This window comes from Populus trichocarpa, chromosome 10 (assembly GCF_000002775.5).
Source record: "Populus trichocarpa isolate Nisqually-1 chromosome 10, P.trichocarpa_v4.1, whole genome shotgun sequence".
Classification (NCBI taxonomy): Eukaryota; Viridiplantae; Streptophyta; class Magnoliopsida; order Malpighiales; family Salicaceae; genus Populus; species Populus trichocarpa.
The window spans coordinates 7,982,459-8,000,766 of NC_037294.2; the positions used below are offsets into that span (position 1 = coordinate 7,982,459).

At 35.4% G+C, this 18,308-nt stretch overlaps 2 protein-coding genes across 2 annotated transcripts; both read left to right on the forward strand.

Annotated features, from left to right (window-relative positions):
- The first annotated feature begins 2,018 nt into the window (after positions 1–2,018).
- LOC7460746 (chloroplast sensor kinase, chloroplastic) lies at positions 2,019–6,849 on the forward strand. Its single transcript, XM_024609517.2, has 9 exons — positions 2,019–2,630; positions 2,726–2,893; positions 3,208–3,513; positions 4,053–4,118; positions 4,240–4,308; positions 4,398–4,490; positions 4,813–5,036; positions 5,304–5,577; positions 6,298–6,849. Exons 1-9 carry the CDS (start codon positions 2,034–2,036, stop codon positions 6,547–6,549), a joined length of 2,049 nt encoding a protein of 682 aa, XP_024465285.1. The 5' UTR covers positions 2,019–2,033; the 3' UTR covers positions 6,550–6,849.
- Positions 6,850–7,381: 532 nt separating this feature from the next.
- LOC7460745 (probable protein phosphatase 2C 14) lies at positions 7,382–13,892 on the forward strand. The gene is given in 6 exon segments (XM_024609585.2): positions 7,382–7,943; positions 8,041–8,214; positions 9,075–9,245; positions 9,342–9,521; positions 9,988–10,456; positions 12,315–13,892. Coding segments are annotated over 6 exon segments (2,199 nt in total). The 5' UTR covers positions 7,382–7,658; the 3' UTR covers positions 13,235–13,892.
- Positions 13,893–18,308: the final 4,416 nt, after the last annotated feature.

The window sequence follows — 18,308 nt, forward strand, 5'->3', positions numbered from 1 at the left end:
ATTAAATTTTAGTAAAAAAAATTAAATTTTTTGAGAACGCGGCCGCAGCCGCGTTCCTAAACATTCCCAGAGTATAGTAGTGTCTGTAATCATGGTTAAAATTATATATTTTTAAAAATTATATATTATTTTAATATATTAATATTAAAAATATTTTTTTAAAAAATACTTTAAATTACAATATCTACCCCTAATCATCATTCGCTTTATGCAACCACAATAAGGACAGCTAAAGTAATAGGATAACAACGATATATTTAAATAATAAGATATACTTCTTTCACTGACCTTAGGGTTAGCATATGATTGGTTTTGATACAGATTTGTCAAACTTTTACCACTTTATGGTTAAGATAGTGATTTCGCTACTTTCAACTAGCAATATATTAAAAGTATGTTTGTGGTTGTTTTTTTTAAGTATTTTTTATTTGAAAATATATTAAATTAATATTTTTTTATTTTTAAAAATTATTTTTGACACCAGCATATCAAAATGATCTGAAAATATTAAAAAAATATTAATTTGAAATAAAAAAAATAAAAAAATTTCAATTTTTTTCAAAAACATTTTTAAAATACAAAAACAAATAAGATTATAAGATTCATTTGATATCACAAATAGCTTCACTGCTAATTGATATCGACACATTTCTTATTTAATAAATAAAAAATTTATTAAATTTTAGACCGACAATATTTGGAAAGGCGGTACAAATATTATTTGATAAAAAAATATTTATTATTTATTAAAAATATTTTTTTATGTTTTTACATTAAAATAATATTCTAATATTAAAAATAAATTTTAAAAAATAAAAAAAATATTATTTTAATATATTTATATAAAAATATTTTAAAAAATAATAGGTACTATAATACGGATCATAGCACAAGTCTAATAAATCCCTTCTCCCTCAGCTTAGGCTAGACAAGTCCTGACTCTAGCAGCATTTGCACGCGTCTTCATTTCTTATGATTTAAAGGAAAAAAAAAATCAGGGAAAGGATTAGTCTATTTAGTATTGTGGTAGCTATTGTGGTTCTATTTAAAAAAAGTATTTTATAAAAAGTATTTTTAGTTAAGATTAATTTGATATTTATATATGTTTAGTTAAAACTGTAGTTAAAATTGAGATTGAACAAAAAGTAGTTTAATGTGTTTGGTTAAAAATACTTTTGAAATTGAGGTTATAAAATAATTTTAAAAAATATATATTAATATTGATGATTTTTAATTTAAATATTGTAGATTTAATTATTGCTATATAAAATAAATAATATTTTATATAAAATATTTTTTATTGTTCCATTAAACCATCTACAATTCCATCACGTATGAAATACATTTGACAAGGACTACAATTTTTTTTTGTTTCTTAAACACGCAACAATATCAGGTAAAATATAATCAGGAACAAAATTGGGATTGCGATCAAATTCTGCAAATGCTATGTCATCAAGGGATCTCCGTTTAATTTATGTAGTGTCATTGAATAATGTTAAACACTAGTTTTTCGAATAAAACACAATTAAAAAATAAAAAATAATTTTTATTTTTTATTTTACTGGGTCGGACCTGGTTCAATGCATTTTGAGCTTTGGATCGGACCCGGTCCGGCGGGAACAGTGGAGCATGCCTCCACTGTTCACTGAACTATCCGCATAAGAAGCAGCAATAACTTGCTTTCCTTCCCCCTGCGTTTCAAACACAAAAACATTATGGGACCCATGAATGCTATACTGTTAAGTGATATATCCGCGCAAGAAGCAACAATAACTTGCTTTCTTTTCCCTTGCGTTTCAAATGCAAAAACACTGTAGGATCCATGAACAATGAATTGTGTTTTTTCCTTTACTAAACAGGTTGTATTTGCGTTTTGCTGAAACGCATACGCAACCTCCTAAACAAACGCTACCTTAAGAGGGAAATGTCCAATTGATGAAAATCCAATTGAAAAAGTTGTTTTTTTGTTTGTAGACCCAATTGAGAACTGGGTGAAAATTGAGGGATAAAAATATCCTTTTGCCAACAGAATGTTAGCCATCCGTCCGTCCATACATCCTTCCGTCTATCCGTCCGTCCATCCACTCTCACTTCCAAATTCCAAACTTCCAGCAATAGCAACAAACGACAACGGTCCCAATAATCCCGAAGAAAGGAACAAGCAAACCGCAATGCTCCTCTCCGCAATCCCTCGCTCAAGCTCGAACTCTCTCCTCCTCCTCCGCAATCACAGTCTCACTTCCACTTCCACTTCATCTCCTACTGCTACTAACCTCCTCTCCACCGCCACCACCCTCAAGCCACTCCTACGAGCCCCCTCTGCCTCTTCCCTAACCGCCAGCAACGGCAATCTCGAAAATCCTATCCATCACGTGACTCACTCGCTCTCAGATGACGATGAGGAAGCTGGAGGAGGATCGGGGTTGGTGTCGTCGGCATCCGCCGTTGCTTCTGCTATTCGAAGAGGTTCTAGTTCATCAGTGGAGTTTGTACAGAGAATAGAGAAGGGTCAGAACAACAACGACAACAAGACCAAATTGGTGCTACCCAGCCCTGATTTTCAGAGACTTTGCGTCCAACAACTCGACCTCTTTCACAGAATCGTCGATCCCGACGCTATTCTCTCCGTCTGTCCTGTTTTACCCCATTAATATTCATTTCCTTTGCATAATATTGGCTGATTATTTATTATTTATTATTTATTTTTAAACTAATTTTGCAGGTTTATGTGAGGCCGGCAGGTAGTTATGTAATGGACCGTTTAGAGCTCCGTCGAGTGACGTCATATCCCGGAGTGAATGCATCATCATCAGATATTGTGATATTAGTCGCTAATTTCAATATCCCAACTGGATTACGTGCTGCAGAAGCTGCATTTTCTAGTAAACAAGTAGGTTGTCTTTTTTTTTTATATAAAAAAAATTAACTAATAATTTGTATCTTAATCAATGACTGTTTATTATTGTTTTGGACAATGATTCGTGGCTACTCGGGTGGGTGGCAACGCCTATAGCTGCCATCCCCTGATTCTGCAGTAGCTTTTATGAATCGTAGCAGTAATTTTGGTCATTCTGCAGTAACATTTCGCAGGGCCAACATGAATCGGTAAGTTATTGCAGCGTGACCGAAAGTTGCTGCAGCATCAAGGGGTACTAAACATTTCCCTTATTGTTTAGGGTAAATGTTGATTTGTACTTTTTGTAGGCAGAATGCGTGGCTGAGCATAGAGCTGTTGTGTTTCCAATGGTAAAGCACCCTTTTGTTGTTGGGTTCTTGGTTGCTGAGCTACCGATGATGGAAATGGACATATCATGTGCAAATGGGGAAAGTGATTTGATTTCTCCAGAGGAAGCCTATGCTTCGCCTTCTGCCTCCTTTAAAAAATCGAAATCGTGGAGCATCCAGACTTTAAATGATGAGCCATTGAGGATGTTTAACTTTACAGCTGAGCAGAGATTGAATGCTATTAATATTTCACATACTCTAGCCATGGCTTATGTGATGGATCAGGTAGCTTCCATTGTTTTTCTGACTCCACTGTTATTTTAAATCAGCTTGCAAATATTGGCTTTTCAATATGCATGGAAATCCATTTGTAAATCTCTTCATTTTCAGATACTAAAAGATGCACGCCCTAATGCTAAGCTTGTAATTTGCCTTTGATGGACTGTCTTAGATGCTTATTCTTTTTCATGGATGTATTCTAGCCTACCTTTAAACTGCGGTATTTGAATTTTATGTGTTATAATTAATCCACGTACAAGTGCAGGACCGACAGCATTAGCATGAAAAAATTTATTTTTAGTTTTTCAGAATCCTCTAGATATTTTTAAGCTCAATTCTAGTAGTTTGTTAATGGTTCCTTCAATTGCTTTCACTCAGATTTGGTTATCCTTGTTTATTGGCCCTCCGCATTTTCTTGTGTTTTTGGTTGTTCTTTGTGGACAAAGGTGGTTTTTCTAATTGGCGTGTTAGGTATATGATGCTCTTGTTTGTTATTTCATCTGAATTTATCAGTAGTTTGGCTTATTCACTTATTGATTCCACAGAAAGCATTGTTACTTCAGCAATCTTCATGGCAAAATAATGTCAGAATGACAACTCTGGTTGAGCAGGTAAACTGTAGTTTTCCAGTTATCTTGCAATATTTCTTTTCTACATTTTAATTTTGGAAATCAAATAGTAAATTCTCACAGATATTTACTGGTGGTTCCTTTTGACTGAAAATTCTCACAGATTCGTGGTCCTCTCTCTAGCATTAGAACTTTAAGTAAAATGTTATCAATTCACACGAAGAGAAGCGAGGTATGCTTTATGTTGTCCTGGATTTTTAATTAATTTTTTCCCCTTCACTTTTGATGTTATATACATGTGAACAAGTTATATTCTTGCAGATTGCTTATGACATTGTTGAAGACATAATTGTTCAAGGTGATAGTGTGAGAGACGCCCTTCAAGAACTCCAGGATGCTGTTTACTTGACCAAGGCACTCCCTCCCTCCCGCTCTCTCTTTTGAGTGTGTGTGTGGTGTGCATAGTCTATGCCTTGTGAATTTTGTTTTAGCATTCTTCCAAAGTACAATTTTTCTTTTCCCAAAATGGTTGTTTTCTATTGAGGATTATTTGGTTAGTTACTTCTTTCCTATAAATGCCATTGGTTTTGATGTATAGTTTCACTTTACATTGCGTTGAATTGTCTCTAAGTTTCACAGCCTATTGTAGTTGGAGTTACAAATTCATAGTGAGATTGCTGATGGTGTAGAAATTGTGGAGTTTGAAAAACCAAATTTCTCTTTTGTGATTTTATAGGCCAATATAGTGCGGTACAATGAAGAGACATTAATGAAAATTCACAATTCAGCGTATGCCCATCCAGAGTCAATGAGATCTCAATTACCAGAAGACTTCTTGAATGATAGCAGCGATAAGTTGCAAACTCCTGGCAAACCACGTTTTCTAAATCCTGCATCCAAGGACATGGAGATGCCCATGCCACCTTTGGCTCTTTCTCCTCTACAACAACATGGAATACGGTAGGTTCTAGCCTTGCATTAAATCCTCAACTTGAGTGATACATGTTGATAGTATTTGAATTGGCTCTGAACATTAAGAAATGTGACACGAGATCCAATGCTAACAATAAAGTTTCTATTCTCTATTTGGTTGCACATCTCTGTTTATTTGTATTTTGGCGGTGGGGGAAGCATTTGAAATCTAAATCTATCTAAGTTTTGTTTCATCCTTGCCTTTAAATTTGAAAAAAAATATCCTCTATCTTATGCTTGTCATGTGTCAGGAAGACCATGCAATGTTTCTGAGGTGCTGTCAGATTTGGTTGAGGCGGCAATACCTCTTGCCAATAAGCAGCAACGTATTCTAGAACTCGGTGAACTTTCTCAATCTCTGCAAGTTGCCATAGAAGAACCAGCTTTACGCCAGGCTCTGAGCAATTTAATTGAGGGTGCATTATTGCGTACACATGTTGGTGGCAAAGTTGAAATTGTATCTACTGGAGCACCAGCAGGTGGTGCTCTTGTAGTTATTGACGATGATGGCCCTGATATGCACTACATGGTAACGGTCCACTTTCACTCCAAGTACATTTTCTTTATTCAAATTAGTGATTGTGAATCTCTTGGATTCTCTTTATTTGTTCACTTCATGGGGTTGTGATGCTTTGACATACCAAACAGTGCACATATTGAATCCTTATAAAGTTGCTTATGGAAGGATTGGAGGCATAGCAAAAGAATGATACCAGGGATTTATTTGTTACCTTCCCTCTTACTAGGGGCTTTAAGTAAATAAGTGTACTTCAGAATAGATTGGAAGGATAGCAAAGCAAAGGTCAATTACAATTTTCTGGTTTTAATTTAGAAAGTGGTTCAACACGCTTTCTAGTATTTAGTTGCTATGCATTAACTGGGATCCTAACAATGTCAAGTGTTCATCATGCAAAAAATATTTTTCTTTGCATGCATTCCCAACTCTTATAGCCCACATAATTGGTTTGTTGATTTTAGAACTGTCTTTTTTGAATCAAAATTTTCTTGCACTGTCTGTATAATATGTGGCTGCTCTTTTTATTTTTTTCATTTCATTTTCAAAATGTTACAACGTAATGTCTCACGAGAAACACCTTCCATCAATTTCCTTTCCATGTGGATACTTTGTTGAAAAATGTGAGAAAAGAAATGAACAAAATCATGTTATTGCTCACAGAGCGCCTTTTTCAAAAATACGGCCTGTGTTGTTGATTGGATTTAAGTGATTTGCCTGTGAATGTGGATGCAGACCCAGATGCGTTCGCTTATACCATTTGGAGCAGAGCTCTTCTCAGAAAACATGGTCGAAGACAACATGACATGGAATTTTGTTGCTGGGCTGACTGTTGCTCGTGAGATACTTGAGAATTATGGTTGTGTGGTTCGTGTCATATCACCTCGAGTCTCAGACGCAGCCCTTGGAACTGGGGGAACCAGGATAGAACTCTGGCTTCCTTCTTTTGCCTCGTCCGATCAAAATGACCTTGCTCACGAAGCTTAGCAATAAAATGGCTTTGATAGTGGCAAGATTGGATACTTGCCCTGAAATTAAGAAAGGGGTTTGTATGCTAGATGATTTATTTTGTAATTTTGGGGTCTTCGCCGGATCCAGTGTGAACACCCCCCCTCCCCAAAAAAAAAAAAAAGTTACAAATTATAGATATAACAAGTTGGTCATGAACAAAGGAGTTGGAACTTCTTTCAGTTCATTCATGGTCCGAAACATGAACTGGTGTATAGATTTGCCGTATATGCAGTTGATTGTATATAAAAAGCGTTCTAGTCTTAGATTTTATTTGAACTCCATTGATTCCATAGCATGTCGCAGCTGGTGGCAGTTGAAGTTGAACTGGTTGCTGCTGCTTCTATTTCTGCAGGTCTTTTGCACATTCATGGCGCCATCGCTTTGGAAACTTGGATAAATTTTGAAAATCTGGAGTTTGTGTTTAGGAGGCCTGTAATCTCTGTTCTGTTAGCTGCCGGCCTCTGGTCTGATAACTCAGAAATAGTTTCATTTGGTCAAACTAGTTGGAACTGTGGTCATTATTACCAAGGAAGAAGAGTACGACAAAGGATGTTATGTACTTCGTACGACTCCCCGACCCTTCCTTCCAATCACGGTGTTTTAGGCTTGTTGAAAATATATTTAAATAATATATTTTTTATTTTTTAAAATTATTTTTTTATATTAAAACAATAAAAAACCAAAGAAAAAAAATAAAAAAATTGTGAGAAATTCTCAAGCTCTAGATCTATATTTACAATATTAGTGTTACTGACAAAAGAGGCATGGATTAACGAAAACCAAATTGGAATTCTCATCTAAGGGTGCCCTAACTGGATCCAAAACTAGACTCACATTCATTTCCCTCCAAGTCCAACTAAGTACACATTCAAAGTCTTGACCATTATTTACCTCTAACGGCTCAAACCCAAAAAATATTTTCTTTTGATTTTTTGACCCACCTTCTCCATTTTACTTTCGACTCCCAAGTCCCAAAATCCTTCCCATTTCTCTCCGTTTCTTTTTTTATTTTATTTTTTTATAGCCGTTGAAGGCAGCCCAACTCTTCTTCTCTCTTTCTCTCTACCTAGCTGTTGCAGGCAGAAATGGACAAGATACCCACCAAGGAATCATCATTAGCTATAGCTGCTGCTTGTAGTTCTTTGAAGCGAAAGAGACCGCCCATGATTGAGATCCCAAATGTGCTCCAAGAAATCCACACTGTTAATAGTCATACCAGTACGAAACCCCGTTTCCAAGAACTCACTCCCAGGAACACTGCCCTTTCTTTCAGTGGGAATGGTGTTGGTGTCTCTGCTATCAAAGGCAAGAAAAAATTCATGGAAGATACCCACAAGATTGTTTCTTGCTTGCATGGCAACTCAAACCAAGTAATACTCTCTCTTACTACTGGATTTTCTCGGCTTTCCAACTTGATATTTATATATTCTTTTTCTGATTTTTGTTTTTGGGTAATGTAATGTGTAGGGATTTTTTGGAGTTTATGATGGGCATGGAGGCAAAAAGGCAGTGGAGTTTGTTGCAGAGAATTTGCACGTAAATATTCTTGAAAAGATGGTGAATTGTGATGCAGGGAATGTTTCCAAAGAGGAAGCTGTTAAAGCTGGGTATTTGAAAACTGACCAGGATTTCTTGAAACAGGTATCATCATCCCTTTACTCTTTCTTTCTTGTTCACTAATCGTTGAAAATCTGTAAATTTTAATGTTTGATGATATTAATTCTTCTTGCAAATTGGAATGCATTTGAAATTTTGTGTCAACTGTTGCTTCTAGCTTATAAGGCAGGTAAACTGTTTTAATTAGAATTTTGACTAGACTTGTCCTTAATTGGAAAGCTGCAGATTATTGGGTTTTCTTGGTCCACAAAAGCTGCTGCTATTTATAGTTTGGAGAAAGATAATTGACTGAAAAAGAATAATTTGTGAGCAACAAGAGACTATGTGCAACTTGACTTAATTTTATATCAGTCTTAATTATTTGGAAGTCCTAATTCTTCATTCTAAACTGGATGTAAGTCTTGTGTGTCGTGATGCAGAATTCTGTGATTTCATTGTCAGTCTAACTCCCTAAAACCTTCAAGGACTTGATTATAAGTAGTCTACTCAGATGTCACCCTCAGCTAAGCTTTACACCGACCATTGGAGTACTGGCTATACCAATCCTGTTTATGGATTACATAATTGATTCTATCTGATTAAGGCTTACAAAACTGGTTTTGAATGGTGAATCGACTACTCGAGGATAGGACTGGTTGTTCAAAAGACTAAATGTGAAGCTGAAAGCAATTTGTTTGTGATGATAAATATTTTTCTTTATTGAGATTGCATTTGGACATTGTTCTTCTATCCCATCTTTATATATCCTGCTGTGTATATTACTCGAAAAAGGAGGGAGTAGACTGGTACAAGTGCAACAATAATGCATCTTCTTCTTTTTCACCACTCCTATTATCTTTCTTGATCAACTGTAGAAGAATGGCTGTATATTGTCAATAATGCAGGGTTTAGTCAGTGGCGTTTGCTGTGTCACAGCCTTAATTGAAGGGCAGGAGGTTGTTATCTCAAACTTAGGAGACTGTAGAGCTGTTCTTTGTAGAGGAGTAGTAGCTGAAGCCCTTACAGAAGATCATAGAGCAGCACAGGAGGATGAACGTAAAAGGATAGAGGATAAGGTATGGTTTATACCATGGCGAAACATGGTAGTATATACAGCAGTGCATGAAAGGGGTTGTGGATTACTTGTGATATTCATTAATAATGTGATACAGGGAGGATATGTTGAGATTCATCGAGGTGCATGGAGAGTTCATGGGATACTTTCTGTTTCTAGAAGCATTGGAGATGCTCATCTGAAGGACTGGGTACTGGCTGAGCCGGATACAAAGATCCTGAAGCTGAGTCCGGACATGGAATTTCTCGTCTTAGCTTCTGATGGACTGTGGGACGAGGTGAGATGGACAATGCTCATTGTGGAAACTTTATGCATGAACTTTGATCTTGGATTTAACTCATAAATATTGGTAATGGAAAATTGTTTTATTCTATCCTTTGCCTTCGTTTGTTAAATTCATTTCTTTTTGCTTGTGAACTCTGGGTAAAATAATATGCTTTGTCATTTCAAATGCATTAAATTATGGGATTGAAAGTTTTTACTTAATAATCACTCATTTAAGTTTGGACCTAACCTACTAACTGTGAAAATTGAAGGCCGCTTTAATCTCAATTACTAGTATAAAACCATCTCTTACAGGGTTGAGCACCTTTTCTCTACTTTTGCAACATTAAGGTCCAGTAGTGCATCTTGAAGTTGACAGACAGAGTTGACATTTGTATGGTTTATGAGGGCATTGACTTCATTGCTTGATTTATGGAATTATGTGGCTGTTAACTCTTTTTTGGTAATTTGTGCCCTAGGTTGGGAACCAAGAAGCTGTTGACATGGTAATTTCATTGTGTATGGCTGAGAAGAATGTGGGAACCACAGGAGATATTCCAGAAGATAATGATATTGATTATGGTTGTGTAAATGTAAGCCCTTCATCTAAGTTGCGGCGGATATCACTTGTCAAGCAACAAAAAGAGTCCAGACACTCACCAAGCTATAAGAAGAAGGCTTGCAGCTGGAAAGACAATGAAGATGATTTTGCATGTGAAAATGAAAGTCCTCCAACAAAGTCAAGAAAAATTTCATTGGCCAAGCGAGTAAACATCAAGACTGAGTCTCCTATTAAAGAAAATAGTTGGTACAAGAAGAGATCTGCCTCTGTGGTGCTTGAGAATGCTTGTAAGGAGCTTGTGAACCTTGCTGTGAGTAGGGGTAGTTTGGATGACATTACAGTAATGATAATTGATTTGAATCATTTCAGACATAACAGTTGATCTTGTGGGCTAATAGAACCTACTGTGTTGCTTCCTACGAAATCTAGATTATTAGCTATAACACCTGCAACCATGCAAGTGCGCTGCCTAGGTTTGAGACTCCCAATTGTAAAAGTCCATATAGAAAATTGTAGTATCTTTGAACTGCTAATGAGGCAGCAAGTTCCATTAGTATTTTCCTTTATCTTCCATCTGCTTTCCAGCTCAGTTGTACTTCTTGTGATGGTATACTAGCAACTGATATTGATGCTTTTTTCGGGGCCACCAATCTTGCTGTCTAATAAACGAGTTAATTGTACTGCCATGAATTAGGATGAGCCATTTGGAATTTTCAATATTCTCAGGGTCTGTTTCAGATCACCATTTACATTAATAAAATTTGAAGTTTTTGTCTGAGCATTTTGTTTGTAGCGGGATCAGAGGATGCGGATGCTGCCAGATACTCTGTTTCCAGGTATGGCTGAAAGATCATACAGCATGCTTCAGACCCCAGTGTAACAAACACTGATGGTATGTATTATGTAAATGAAATCAATCTAAAAGTAGATGAAATCAATCCAAAAGGATCAATTTGTATCATGATTCCAACTGGTTATGCAAAAAGCCTAAAATTTGCTTGAAATTATTTTCAGAAATCACAGGTAGTCCTATTTGATGAAATTAATAAGGTTAAAGAGGAGAGCCTGGGAGAAGGGGCGGAGCTGGAATTATATAATTATATAATAGAAAGGATCAAAACTCAAGATATAATTTATTATTAGAAAATTTATCTATTTAAAATAAAAATATATTATATTATTCTATATTTAAACACTAAAAATTTAAAAATTTAAAATATTGTGCAGGGCTGGTCCCTGCTCGCCTCCCCCCTGGTTCCTCTCCTGCTTGGAGACAGATCAGGTCTTACCCAAGTTCATAATATAGGCATAAGGGTGAATTAAGCTCTCTAGTCTGGAAATTATTATTCAAATTCTAATTTGACAAGTAATTATCTCCTTACACATCATCTAGGCTTCTTTGTTCTCTGCGTGCTTGTCTTCTAGGTAGAGTGGCAACCAAGAGCTGGGCCAGCCTTAGATCCCTCTGGTTTTCAGCATTTGTTGCTTCTGGAATCTAGATTCCTTGTCAAATTAATTTCCTGCAATAACTCTTCCGAGGAAGTTAATGACTGAAGGAAAACTACAGGTAAAGAGGTAGAAAACAAGCACATATAGCATTATATATATATGGAAAATCCAAATATCTTTCCACATCTTATTTAGCAGCCTCTTTTCACTCCTCCCACATGCTCCCATATTGAAAGTAGCTTGACCCTCTTCCCCACACCAACCTTTTTCTGTTCTTTAGGGAGTACACTTTCGTCAGAATACTCAAATGTGAGGAAAAGGGTTTTCTCCCTTTTTACCATACATAAAATAAAAATATGATAGTAACCTATGATTGAAGCCAAACCCACTTTAAGAACGGGGAAAAAGTTAAGTTGATTGGAAACAGAAAGGAGTAAAAGCAAAAGGGAGAGATTGAAAAGCTTGCGCGAGTAGTATATAATGGCTTATAAAATGTGTTGCTTTTCCTACTTTCTTACTCCTCTATCTTCAAAATAACTGCGAGTTTGGAAATTGGTTATTGAAGCAGTAAGGACGATCTCTCGAGTCTTGATATCTAATATTCTTCCAAACAAACAACTAACCAGTAGCATCCATGAACAGACCTTGAGGTGAAACTGAGAGATCTTGATCAAACCCATATCTCTTGAACCTTGTCTCCCTCTAGTTAGTTTAATCAAGCATTTGAATCTATTCTCCGTTTCTATCTTATTATTTGTAGTGTATAGAGAGCATATATCATGCCTGATTCATTAGGTATCCCTGCCTGCTTCTCCTCTGGTGAGAGGCAAATTGTTGAGCCAGGGGCTAATGTAACCAGGTCAGGCCAGAGTGTGTTCATGTCTGTGTATCGAACAAAGTTAGCTGGTCTCTGCCGTTTGATCATCATTACATGGTGCAAGAATCTCTTGATGCATGGCTTGTCTATTTCTGTTCAAGCAACGAATGGAAGCGAGCATCATCAGTGCAAGGTCGAGCTTAAGCCATGGAACTTTTGGAGAAAACAAGGTTCAAAGCAATTCATAGTAGATGGTAGGGCTGTTGATGTGGTCTGGGACCTTAAGGCCGCAAAGTTCAATGGGGAGACGGAGCCACAATCAGACTACTATGTTGCTATTGTCTGCGAAGAAGAGGTGGTTCTACTTGTTGGAGATTTAAAGAAAGATGCCTACCGAAAGACAGGCTGTAGGCCTGCTCTTATTGAGCCGATGCTGGTGTCAAGGAAGGAACACGTATTTGGCAAGAAGAGATTCAAGACTAGAGTTAAGTTTATTGAGAAGGGAAAGTTCCATGGGATTTCAATTGAATACATCAATGGCGGTAGCAGTGGCAGCAATATTATTGGTGACCGGTTTGATCCTCAACTAGAGATAAAGGTAGATGGGGAACTAGCCATTCTTGTAAAGCATCTTCAGTGGAAGTTTAGAGGAAATGAGTCCATCCACGTGAATAAAAGCACTAGAGTGGATGTTTATTGGGATGTGCATGACTGGCTCTTTGGTTCAGGCCCAAGGCAAGGTCTATTTATATTTAAGGCAGTTTCTGCATCATCATCATCATCTCCATCATTGTTGTTGACTCAAGAAGAAGAGAATTATGGCTCAGTACTAGAGAATGATAATACAGGTGGGTCATCCAGCTTTAGCTTGTTTTTGCATGCTTGGAAAGAAGAATAACGAATCCATAAGCTGCCTACTAGCTAGTACCATGCATGATAAACACCAATATAATATCAGCCCTGAAATTATCTGACCATGATCTCCAAGCTCAGGATTAAATTAAGAAGGATGTCACATCTATGACTGATCATTTTGGAATGGGAATGTAATCAGTTAGATTGAGCTCCAAGAAGGGGAGGTCGCTAGGCAGAGAGAGGGAGGATGGTTAGAGGTTGGCTTGGAGAAGAGCAAGTGGGTCCAATTAAAGCTGGAAGTCTGTCGTAGCTATGCAGACAAGAATGGACAGGCCAGATTGGATAATGTATGAATGCCTAATAATTTACCTACTTTTGGTTCCTTTCCTGCTTTTTCTATGAGTGCGTGTCAAGAAGGGTCAACCCTGTTTTCATGAAGGAATGTGTGAGTGACTGAGTCCAGCCAAGGCAGATGATGTTTGGGATGCTAGGCAGTTGATGGAGATAGAATCATGCAACGAATTAATCAAGAGCCTCTACTCTGTAGATATATGTGTGCACTGTAATCTCTGATAATGTAATGCTACCTTTTTCTCAGTGTTGTTGCTTTCTTAATACTTAATACTATATCCTTTAATTAAGAGACTGCTTGGATTCTTGAATTAAAGGTTTTGATATCAAAGAGAGGGATTTGTATTTAAGCTTGTGCTGAGTAATGATTATAGGGCTTGAGTTATGTGTCATGATTGGTTATTTGATATTTATAAAATTATTTTGGAATCTGATTTCTTGATAATAATGAGTTTGATTATAAAATAATTTATGAAAACTAATGCTAATTTTATTTTAATTAGCAGAGCTCGAAAAGCTCTAAGTAGAGATTAAAAAATTTAAGTGTAACATATTTATAAGAAGTAAATATTGCTACTAATTAACTTGCTAACTTTGGTTTTTCGAGAGTTTAAATATTGCTACATATTTATATTTATTATCTAGGAATGATTCGACCATTAACGACTCTCTAGATGGTTTGTATTAGTTTTTGCATTATGACTTGATTGAAATGATATTTTCTTATTTGTTTTATAGTTTTGGGTTTTAGCTACGATTTATACCAAAAATTAATAATTCTTTTGGGTTCTCAAAAGAATATAAAAAAGAATATAAATGTATGATTATACTTTTGGTTTGCATGTGTCAAAATCAATCATGCTCATTTATTTTGAATTATATTTCATGATTAATATTAATTTGATTAAAATTGTGCTATGCCAAGTCCTTTCAACACATCTTTTTCAGCACCATTCGTTTGTCATTGAAATATCACATCAAGGGTGTCATCTTTTTTGGCTAGTGTTTGTCGTGCTTGCCATGATAAGCAACAGATATTGTTGGTCTTCATCCACTCAGTTTCATAAGCATGGTTACATGCAAAGCTCAAGTTTACTCGTTGGGTTTGAATTTTAACTTGATTGTTTGTTTAGTTCTTTTGTTTTCCAAATAGTATAAAAAAGACGTCAAAAAAGGAACTCCTCCTGTGCTGACCAGTCTGGCTCGTTGCAGACATGTCACGTGAATGCATGTAACCTCAAAGGCATAAAGAGCCACTACATAGTTCGGGCTTGGCTGGTGGACCATGCACTACCAAACACAGGCTACATTCTGGGTGGATAGAAGTAGGCCCAGCAGAACAGCTGACAGCTATTTCTCGTTACCATGTTGTCCCAAAACTGAAAAGTTGTCCCCCCTTCCAAACTTTTTGAAAAACCTCTTTAGAAGTTTAATATAAAAGTATGAGAGAATTGGTGATTCGAAGAAACAATTACGTGAACTAGAGATCCATTCTTTTTACACGCTATTTTCAATTAAATTCAGCGGGTTATAAAGCAAACCCAAGTTTTGTTTATATTAAATTAAACTTGAGAGTCAATTTGAGATAAAATTTGAGTTACATACAGATTAATTTAGATTAACTAATTTTTTTTTAAAAAAGCTAAAACAATATTGTTTTTGCTTTTTTTTTAAAAAAGATAAATAGGTTTTAATGTTTCATCCAGGATTTTAACTAGATCTTATTAAATCAACTTCTTTTATTTATTGTGAAACTCAACGGTGAAGTTTAAAAGATAATATTGATAATAGATGTTATAATTCAGGTTATGTTAAAGGGATTATTTATGTTATACACTAGCAAAACACATTTATAGAAAAGTAAAAATGGTTCATGAGAATTTTTAGTGCTTGGATGATGAGTAATTACACGTTCAGGTCAAACTTATTGTCTTTGGAGCTTAGAAAGTAAATGATTGGTGTAGAAAGCCCAATACCTGCAAAAACAATATCTTATGGTGGGGTTTATAGACCATCAAATTATAAAGTTAGTGACTTTTAAGTAAGAAGTTATAATAAATAAGAGAATGAAGTTTAAATTCCAAGAAAAAGAGTGTTTGTTCTTGTTTTTGTATGATAAATACTATGAGAATTAAAAGTATGAATACTCAGATAATATAAATTGTAAATCATTTACTTGAATGGTTTAAGGAGTATTTATAACCCTGAACCTTGTCATGTTATGAGGATGAAAGGTTTGAAGAGTTATTTCCTCCTAATAATATTAATAAAATATAAATATCTCTTACACAACATTAAATAAGGGATGATGGATAAATATTTCTTACACAATATTACTAACAGTAAAAATATAATGAGTTATTAAGAGACTTTTATACACCTAGAAGTATAGAGAGATAAGTATTCTTGACATTAATATTTTATATTAAAAGTTATAAGAATAAACAAACGAAGACTTATGACCCAACATGAGGCCTATAATGGTTATCAGACCCATATCCACTTGGACTTAGTATGATACCAAGCCCATGAGCAGTAGGTCTGACAACTCACCAAACTCATATTTGCTTGAGTTTAGCACGTAGCTGAATCCAAGATGTTGGGTCTAGCAGCTCGCCAGACTTAGTGCATAGCCAACCCCAAGGATGTTGTGTTTGGCAGCTCGCAAAATTCATGTGTATGTGGGCTTAGCGCGTTGCTAAATCCAATGATGTCGGGTTGACAGCTCACCAGCTTCTTATAGTTGTTTTTAATTATTATGTATTTGATTTGAAATTAATAATACTAATTATAAATTATTTATGAAAATATAATTGAAATCAATTGTTTATTATTAAAATGTTTAAATCGATTTGAAACATGATTTTATCATATTTATAATTTTTTTTAATTTTCAATCACACAAAATATAAATATACTATTTTAATATATATTTTTAAACTTACTTTGACAATCATAAAAAAAATAAACAAAAACAATATTTTCAATTAAAAACATTGTATTGACTAAGATAAACAAGAGATACATTGATAGGAAAATCTATACTTATAAAAAACAACCGCAACAATTATATTTTCAGGTCAAATGACAATAACAAAGAATTTTTTAAGATTTAAAAATATATTTCAAGGTTAATTTTTTTTTATCCCCCATAGCATATTGCAAGCATACAAAGTATCATCTAAAACGCCACATGCACAGATTTAGCTATTTTCTTTTCCACTAAAACACTTCAAGATGCTAAAACTTTGGTATCTCATCCTCAAATAACAAAGAATCTAAGATCTGCAAATAGATTTGTATATAGAAAAACTGAAACCCTATATGACCTTTTTAGATATAAGATCTAGACCCTCCGACAAGTATACATTTGACGTTTATATCCCATAAAATGACAATGTTACCCCTGTTTGTTGTGAAGGCAACCAATAGGAGTGCTTTTGTCAAGGGCAAAATGGGTAATCTATTTAAGTAATTGTATAATGTCTACATTGTGGTTTACATAGAACTGCCAATGCTCTGTAGTGATCTTGATGGATCTTCGCATGAATTAGCTATCACCACATCTTCTCGCACTGCTATACTTATATTTCCCACATTGACCGCTACATGCTACAAAAGGCTGTCCGAATCCTGCCCTTTAAAAATTATGTATATTAATTATAGCATCTACGTACTTCAGAGTTTAGACAGTGTGGTAGTTTTTGTGAAAAATAATATTTTTAGTTTTTAGTGGCTGAATTAAAATATGTGTTTGAATCAAAGCTGAGACAAACGAAGTCTTACTTAATAACTATTATTAAGTGAAAATTCTGGAGCCAAGCTATATAGTTAAATATATTTACCACGCTTGGGTGATTAGAGTAAATAGACATCAAGGCAAGTAATTGCAGCCCGGGGAAGATCTTTCCTGAGCTGAACCACAGCTTCTTTTATTTTTTGGTTGAAAAACTGAGATGCTTCATTGAATGAATGGGCTGCCACACCCATATTTATCTGTGCTTTGAAGCTTGTCCAAAGAGCATGGCAGGCACCCCCACTGGTCCAGTGTTATGTTATCCAAAATCATCTTCCTCCTTCAGCATAAATTTGCTGCCCGTATATAAATTATAATCAAATCAAAGAAGGTGAGAATCTGCGTATAAACATGAATTAACTGACGTATACAGAGAGAAATGGTGATCCATTGATTCCGGCTTGCCTCACCTTGACAATGCCGGAGAACTGGCTTAACATTTTGGGATCATTTTCCTTGACGTGTTCTGTGGTCATGTTAAGCTTGTAACCACCAGTGAGATCATTTTGGCCACCGTCAATGGTGTACAAGCTGGCTTTGGAGAAATAATCTGCCTCCTTTGGCAGCAAAGTCTCAAATATCCCTCCTGTCTCACACATTATTCAGCAGAAATAGTTTCAGATTTTCCTTTTCCTTTTCCTTTTCCAAAACATTAATTGTAAGAAGTAAGAACTAGAGATATGCATCAGATGGCATCGATCACCTTGGCTACGGATATTTTATTGAAAACTGAGTATCGAACGTCAAAGGAAATGGGAGAGATAACTGAGGCCTGATGGTTGGCCCAGCGGTGACAAAATTGGCTCCATGGCTGAAGTTCGAAGCCACAGAATCTAGATATGCACTATCCCAGGCTTTCTCTACAAATTCAATTTTTCAAATCTGGGAACGTTTTTCTTTATTAATATAGAATTAATATATTATATTATACTTTATATTGAAAATACTGATGGAAAGAGATTCCCATGTG

Coding starts and splice junctions, on each gene's coding strand:
- LOC7460746 (XM_024609517.2), top strand. CDS start 2,034: ATGTTAGCCATCCGTCCGTCCATACATCCTTCCGTCTATCCGTCCGTC. Junction 3,514..4,052: donor TGGCTTATGTGATGGATCAG/GTAGCTTCCATT, acceptor TTGATTCCACAG/AAAGCATTGTTACTTCAGCA. Junction 4,309..4,397: donor TTCACACGAAGAGAAGCGAG/GTATGCTTTATG, acceptor ATATTCTTGCAG/ATTGCTTATGACATTGTTGA.